The sequence below is a fragment of the Xyrauchen texanus genome, chromosome 2, assembly GCF_025860055.1.
Source record: "Xyrauchen texanus isolate HMW12.3.18 chromosome 2, RBS_HiC_50CHRs, whole genome shotgun sequence".
Classification (NCBI taxonomy): Eukaryota; Metazoa; Chordata; class Actinopteri; order Cypriniformes; family Catostomidae; genus Xyrauchen; species Xyrauchen texanus.
This window is the reverse complement of record NC_068277.1, coordinates 48,458,705-48,467,624: the sequence shown is the minus strand read 5'-3', so window position 1 is coordinate 48,467,624 and position 8,920 is coordinate 48,458,705. Positions and strand designations below refer to the sequence as shown.

Sequence of the window (8,920 nt, the reverse complement as noted above, 5' to 3'; positions counted from 1 at the left end):
GAATATCTCTCTCTCTCTCTCTATATATATATATATATACAGTATATTTACTATGTGAATATCTCTCTCTCTCTCTCACTATATATATATATATATATATATATATATATATATATATATATATATATATATATATATATATATATATACAGTATATTTACTATGTGAATATCTCTCTCTCTCTCTCTCTCTCTCACTATATATATATATATATATATATATATATATATATATATATATATATATATATATATACAGCTCTGGAAAAAATGAAGAGACCACTGCAGAATTATCAGTTTCATTTACTATTTATAGGCATGTGTTTGAGTAAAATAAACATTTTAGTTTTATTCTATAAAGTATTTTTTGTTATTTTGACCAGATGTCATTTTCTGCAAATAAATCCTCTAAATAACAATATTTTTAGTTGAAATTTGGGAGAAATGTTGTGAATCTAAAAATATTTTAAAACATTTTATTTAAATTTTCATATAACTATTAGTTTAATTAATAGTGGTCTATTAATTTTCCACAGAACTGTATATATATATATATATATATATATATATATATATAGAGTGAAAAATGTGTTTTGTATGAGGCATTCAGAATTTTTTATTTTTATTTCAGTCATTGGGTTTGAGCGAATAAAAAACTATGTAAAAAAATAAGAAAGCAAAGAGAGAGAGACAGAGACATGGTAAATGATAGTGTAACAGGTGGAAATGTTACTCTGGAACTTAATCTGTTCATCGGACAGTTCAGACTGTTGAGGAGAGCTCAAACTGTTTAAAAACTCTGAGTGCGTGTGTGTTTTATGTGCATGCACGTTTTATCCTGTTTAGTTTTAACTGTTTCTTTTTTGTTTCTCTGACAGCCGCTTAGAGTCAATAATCAAGACTAGCAAGAATAAGATCTAATGTGTGTAAACAAGCAATAGATGTATGAGATGTATTCATAGATTTTATATTATACTATAGGAATATTGCAACTTTAGTTGATAGAAGAATCTCCATCTGCTCCTCCTGCAGAACAAAGATTCCCCCTCAGATATTTGAAGCATAAGAAATTCATCAAAAGGCAATGGTATATTTTCTGGATTTTATGTAATTTTTTTTTATATAAGATATGATGCAAAGAAAAATATACTATACTGATAACAGCATTTGAAGGTAAACCCTTAAATGCATACCTCTGGTCTTTAGTGTCCCGAGACCTCATTCCACCCCTGTACCTCATCCATTTTTTGCACTTCCATAAATTATATTTTTATGAATATTTCATATCTACATAAATGTACTATCATAGGATATCTATTTCTTTGTTTATTACAATAGAAATAAGTAGGATACTCAGACAAATAAACACTATATCACATTGATTTTATAAGCAACAATGAATGAACAATGGTGCCATTGTTGGAACCATCTCAACAATGGTGAATTATCAGTACTTCATATGTACCATGTGTACACATAAATAATATACATGCTATTTCTTAATCAAGGTGGTGCTGTTGTTTCAGTGATTGACTTGATTTATGTTTGACATTGCTACGTGAAACAACATGGAAGTAAACTATAGCAAGTACAACACATAGACAGTATGATATGATTAATTGTGCATCTATTTAGACTCAATAAGTGCCTGAAAAAATACTTAAGTGTATCTTATTTTTAGCTCAATATATGTTTTACAGCCAGTTGTGCCTCATGAAATTTCAGTGTGAAAATAATTAATCCTGTTCTAGATTTGTCCAGATTTGTTGCATTATCTCTGTGCTCTATAAAAATATATTTGATTCTGTTTTTTGCAAATTGTCTTGAAAATATTGTGAAAAATGTACACTGTCTTTGCATTCTTTAGATCCATTTGTGAAAGATATACGTGATGGTGTCATGATGAAATGAGTTTGCCCATGAAATTGAATTACCAGGGGATAACCGTTTGTAATGCCTGACCAAAAACATCACAATCATGTTATTGTGACGGCTTTGAAACTTTGAAAAGCACTATACATATGGAAATAACAGGACTGGCCTCACATAAACAATAAACAGATTTATTTAAAAATAAATTGCATTTGAGACATGTTTTAGGAAAGTTGGTTTTAAATGTACACTAATCTGCTCAGCGCATATTTATCACACATTTTGGGGAATTTACTGTATATATATATATATATATATATAATCTGATTGGACGAGAGACGTTCCATGAGCACTGATGGTGTGACACCATCAGCACTCAGACACTTCACTGTGAGTGTGTATCACTCCGCGTTCATGCTGTTCTAAACTAAAGTGTATCTATTAGGAGTTACTGGCTTTATTTTTGAAATTACATATGTTAGCCGGCAGATGGTTGCATACGATAATTTTTGTGTGTAATATGAGCCAGTTGGTGACATAAAATGTGAATCCGTTAGTCATTGTTTACATAGCACGGTGCTCCGTGATCGCTCATATTACTAATACATTACCAAAGCTAGGAAATAGCTTTAAACGGACAACGGACTTTAGTGAATGACTCTTGGGCACCGGCTACCGCGAAATAGAGAGGAATAACCCCACTTGGACATCTATTTTCCACTGAAAATGCTGACAGCATCTCTGATTGGGTGTGGCAACAGGTGATTGCACATGCTCCATCTCTCTCTCTCTCTCTCTCTCTCTCTCTCACACACACACACACATCCAGCCATCTATCCTTGCTTATCCAATAACTTGTTAGAAACAGCACACGCCACGATTCTGAAGTGAACTTTTTGAATTACTAATGGAGGCTTGGATGCATCATTTGTTTTGAACCAGCAAAGGCAGATTCTGATCGGTCACGTAATAAAGTAGTTCCATGCACAAATGCGTTTTTATGACCATACTCCGTTTTTCGTAATTTTTTAAAATGTACTTGTTCGTTGAACTGTTGTATATAAGCAATATCACACTCGCAATCGTGCAATATGGCCCTAAATCAGCACTGCTGTAATTAACTACGGCTCTCGTGAAATCTGCGGCCGAATCACAGCAGTGCTGATGTAGGGCCATATTGCACTCTTGCTCGTGTGATATTGCTTAAATATATATATATATATATATATATATATATATATATATATATATATATATATATATATATATATATATATTCATATTGCACAGAAATGTAATTGACAGCTAGCCTACTCCCTAAAAATTGCTGGTGTGCATATAAGATTGTAAGGCGTGTAAATATGCAGTATAATTTGTAATATTGTGGTTTAGTAATTCTGTAGCAGATATCTTGCTAAATGTAAGCTAACTGAAAAGCACAGAGAACAATAAATTTTTTTATTTCATGATCTATAGCTTTAGTTGTATTAAAATATTATGTATAACATATGATTTAAAAGTCATAAAATGTTGTATTTACAAAGTTATATCGACATACATTGTAAAGGATTTCTACTCAGGCAGTGAATAAAGAACCCATTAAAACTTCTATGAGCCAATGTATTCACTATGACGTCTGATGGGGACTTGATGTAAGAGTGTTTGGTGAAATTTCCATACATTTATGTTTATTTTTAACCTAATTTACATAATTTCAAATCCTTCTCTGAAAACATAATATTAGAGACGTGCACATGTCTGTTAGTACTACTCGGGTACACACCTTCAATATTCTCCATTTCTTTCCTGGTTCTTTCTCAATTTTGTGAACGGCGCACGAGAGATCTGGCGTTAACGCCCCATGACCAGTTTTTAAAGAACAGAACTTCTATCCAATCAGAACGCGCGTTTCGCACACAGTCGTAGCAGCGGAAGAACGCGGAAGAGGATGTGATTGAATCCTGCACGCCTAGTCCGACTGACAGTGTGTAGCACCGTGGCTATTTAGCTCTATTTGTATCAAATACTGTGTAGAAGCTGTCATACATAAAAGTTACTTGCTGTGGACACTTCGGGACATTGCTACTGTTATCATGGAGACATTGCACGAGCTGCTATATTGGATAGGTGCTGTCACTGTGGCCTGGGTGTCGGTGTGCACGTTGTTCTGTCTATTCAACGGGATTCGTGTGTGGATTTTGGGGAATGGAAATTTGATCCGAGCATCCAAACTCGGGAAATGGGCAGGTAAGTACACACGGTACTGACAGATGCTCATGAAATGTGTTGAATACCATCATACAGACAAGCCACTCCAGCAGCCAGCCATCTGTTACTGTATAATGATCCTAACGGTGCAAAAGATTATGCTCGATTACTCCTATCAGTGGAAGTAACGTTTAAAGAGTAAACAATAAATAAATCAATCTTGAGCAAAGCTCAAAACCTCGTTGTGCACATGTTGTATAAACCATGACAATTAACACAATGTATTTAATAAAACACTGTAGGGTTTTCTCTGACCAGTATAAACTGATAAACTGTTCAGTTAGTTTAGTTTGACGTGTTGTGTTTGACAAAAGGATGAAATTAGTGGTGATCTGGAGTTGTCTTTACAAGTGGGCTCAGGTAGGATCAACCTTCACACCTTATGCTTTAGTTGTAGACCTGTGCAGACTTTTGACTGTGTGCTTATCATACGTGGAGTTACAAAAGTCCATCATACTGTCACCTCATACTGTCACCTCATACTGTCACCTCTCAGCAACATGATAAGTTTGATCTCAGCTGACATCTAATCAAGTGGCTTCATGACTTCCAAGCTGGAAAGTTACACAAATGTTAAATGGCAGGATTAGATACCCTCCCTCGATATATTGTAGATATACAGTGGCAAGAAAAAGTATGTGAACCCTTTGGAATTAGCTGCATTTATGTATATACACTGGCGGTCAAAGGTTTGGAATAATGTACAGATTTTGCTGTTTCGGAAGGAAATTGGTGCTTTAATTCACCAAAGTGGCATGCAACTGAACAAAGTACAGTCAGGGCATTACTGATGTAAAAAAACAGCACCATCACTACTCAAGGATATGGGGATTATTATTTTTAAATAATCATGTTATATTGCTAATATGGTACTAGAAAATCACTTGCCATTATATCAAACACAGTTGAAAGCTATTTGGTTCATTAAATGAAGCTTATCATTGTCTTTGTGTTTGTTTTTGAGTTGGCAGAGTATGTTTAAGAAGTAGTTTAATAAGTTCTGAAGATTTTTTTGAATATTGTAATAGTCATTTTTCATGATATTAATGTCCTGATACTACATTGTGAGCAGTTGAATGACACTTTGGTGAATAAAAGTACCAATTTCCTTCCATAAGAGCAAAATCTCTACATTATTCCAAACTTTTGGCCGCTAGTGTATTTGTCTGAAAATTGGGGATGGGCACGAGGACTCGGGTACACGGACGTGGCAGCAATGATCGATCATGAGAACGAGGATTGATAGTGATCAGGCATGATGTGACTTTTCACTTAATTCGTAATCCAGTGACAATTACCTGACAACTAAACGCAAAAGTGTCAAAGAGGGAGATTATTTTTAATTTTGAGATTGATTACATTGTGACTTTGAGGGGTACATTGATTATCAGATACTTCTCATGGCAAATAAACTGATAGGAAGCTGCCATGCTATTGTTACAATAATCAAAACAAAGAGCGTAATTAAGTGTTTTGAACATCTGTCTCTGCAAAACATTTGCTAAACACGCTTTATTATAATTTAATGTAATAACTTTGACTCGTTAATGGATATTATTTAATAAAAGTGAATGATTGTCACTGACTAAACCTCCCTGCCCTGCCTGAATAACACACACCTGCATCTCGACAAAATGAATGAAGATTTCTGCTCTAGTTTCCAATTTAGATATCTGATATAAAGTGTAATTCCGTTGCCCTTTCCTCAGTTGAATGGAACACTTCATGCAACAACAATACAGAGCATCGCAGCTTTCCTCACAAGAATGAACATTTGGACACACACACTAGGGATGGGCATTTATTAATAATTTGGTATTCGAATATTTAAGCTCATAAAAAACTAATATTCGAATATTCTATTATTTAAATGAAGGTAATTAATGAGAAAGAGACGTTGTAAAATGATTTTTTTTAGTCAAATGTTGTCACCATTAAAAAAAAACATTCTTACAATAACCTGGTATTTTGTTGTCCATCTGAACATACTGACTGAACCGTTTGCTCATCAAACGTGATCAACTTGTGTCCACACTCAACAGCGCCACCCAGTGCATTCTGTTATACCTGCCAGTTTTAGTTTGAGTGTTCAGGATTTGACATACAGCTCACTGTATATATATGGCCAACAAAGCAAAACTTTGCGAAATTCGAACAGTATTTTTACTATTCGAATAATTATTGCAGAACGAATATTAAAATATTCGACTACTCGTGCACATCCCTAACACACACACACACACACACACTTAGACGTACACACCAGGTGTTTCAGGCAGTGTACAGCAGGTTAGTGTTTCAAACAGCTAGAGAGAGAGAGAGCGCAGTTAAATGGAACAAAATGCAACATCTTCAAAAATAAACTTCAACTTAACACGCATATTAAAACACAGTGTTTATGGCATCTCCTGTTATTTGAAAATATACTGTTCAGACAGTCACTATTAAAACTGGTGCGTGCTTACTAAGATTACTACGGTAACCTGAAGGAAGAACAGACACAGACTCACGTTGTGCACATTCTTTCAGATTTGGGCACCGAATCTTCACATAATGACAAAATAAGATGCATTATATTTTGATTATGCAGTCTTTTGTACATTTTGTAACGCATATTATTTTATAACAGCCTATAATAATGAATAAACGATACACTGGAGCAACAAGATGCAATGCAGCAGCCAAAGACATTTGTCAGACATGTTACAATTGCCCCTTGAGTACTCGACGAGTACCGTTCAGTCAAGATGACTCAAAGAGCACACCACAGAATGCTCAATGAGGTAAAAATAATTTTAGAGTGACAGCTAAAGACTTGAAGGGATCATTGGAACTTGTTAACATCTCTGTTCATGAGTCTGTTATACGGAAAACATTAAACAGGCATGGTGTCCATGGCAGGACACCACGAATGAAGCTACTGCTTTCCAAAAAAACATTGTTGATTGCCTGAAGTTTTCCAAAGACCACCTTGACACTCCACAACGCTACTGGAAAAATGTTTAGTGGACTGCTGAAACTAAGTTTGAATTGTTCGGGAAGAACATGAAAACATCATCCTAACAGGGATGTACAGTGGAGGGAGCATCATGATTTGGGGCTTCTTTTGGGCCTGGACCACTTGCCATCATTGAGGGGAAAAATGTATTCTCAAGTTTATCAAGATATCCTCCCAAATAATGTCAGGGTGGCTGTGCACCAGCTGAAGCCCAGTAGAATTGGGTGATGCAGCAGGACAATGACCATAATCATCGAAATAAATCCACTACAGAATGGCTTCCAAAAAAGAAAATCTACCTTTTGTAGTGACCCAGTCAGAGCCCAGACTTTAACCCAATAGAGATGCTGTGGAATGACCTCAAGAGAGCCGTTCACACCAGATATCCTAAGAATATGGCAGAGCTGAAGCAGTTCTGTAAGGAAGAATGGTCCAGAAACACTTGTTTTAGAATATTTTATTGACGCTGACTTCCACACCTGGAGTAGCAAGTTCGAATCCAGGGTGTGCTAAGTGACTCCATCCAGGACCGTGGATCGCTGAGACTTGTCCTCCACCACCCGGATTGAGGCGAGTAACCGCGCCACCATGAGGACCTACTAAGTAGTGGGAATTGGGCATTCCAAATTAGGAGAAAAGGGGATATAAAAAAAGAACTAACCATTAACCAATTAAAGTATTTTTTTAACTGTACAATTTATTTTTTTAATCGACTGTGTACTATTCAAAATGCTTAAAAAATGAAATATTGTATATATAATAATATATAATTCTATAATAAATATGTATATATATATATGTGTAACCAGTTATGACATGTTAAAATGAGCCTAGATTTGGCAACATTTACATTAAAGTCATTAAAGTCCAAAGTATACTTCGGTTTTGATGTGAATGATTGCCTTCTGCGTACAGTCGAACGCGAGCATGTCAAAGTGTACTTGCTGCGCTATTTCTCCTCAGGAGTTTAGATACAAAGATGTATTTATAGTCCTTCAGACTCAAGTTATACAAATGCAGGTCTCTCCTGACCTCTTTTAACACGTGCTCTTGACGTGCATATCCACTGTTGATGTTTCCACATTCATCTCCTGTTGTTTACTGGCGATAACATCATCTTCTAGCACTTCTTTGTAACAGAAATGGCTAAAATGTTTGTGTTGCTGCAGAAGATAAAAATAAAATAAAAATAATTGATATTTGCTTGCGCAGTAGCTGCGTTGGTCGGCAATCAGTCTGAAATCTTTAAATACCAACCAAAGAAAATTTAATTGAGCTTGTCTTTTAACTGCAAAAACATGGAGGATAATAATTTTGAGTCATGAATTTAACAGAATTTAAATTCAAACTTGAGTACCCCAACTCTATTTTTGTTTTGTTTTTTTTTTTTTATCAGAGGAACCATCCTTTCATCTAAACAGCCATTGTAGCCAATTAGATTAAATATTTTAAAGACATAAAATTTAAATGGAATATTTTATTTTTCATTAAAGAAACCCATTCAAAATGGAGAATGAAATTCAATAATTTTCATTGATATGCACTTTATATTAATATTTCATACACAATGATACATAGTAGCTTAATAAAAAGCATTATTTACCTTCAAATGTTTTTTCTGTGCAAAGCTACTTCACTGACTTATTTTTGAAACCCCAGTTGAACATTGCATGATACTAAATTATTACTGGGACACATCAGGTTGATCGTCTAATATAATCCTGAATTATCATTATTTTTCTGATTATTAGATTTTCGTTATACAAGAGTGATATATTTCTCT

General features: G+C 34.6%; 1 protein-coding gene across 2 annotated transcripts in view; it reads left to right on the top strand.

Moving 5' to 3' along the window:
* LOC127661534 (very-long-chain 3-oxoacyl-CoA reductase-B) overlaps positions 1-8,920 on the top strand; it is a 51,479-nt gene that overhangs the window by 19,640 nt on the left and 22,919 nt on the right. Inside the window, exon 1 of one of the 2 annotated variants that reach the window (XM_052152291.1) lies at positions 3,796-4,118. The exons of the other annotated variant lie outside the window; for it this stretch is intronic. Within the exon in view, the coding sequence (XP_052008251.1) occupies positions 3,965-4,118 (154 nt within the window). The 5' untranslated portion in view covers positions 3,796-3,964. Of the gene's footprint in view, positions 1-3,795; positions 4,119-8,920 lie in introns of those variants that run through there. 2 annotated transcript variants of the gene reach the window in all.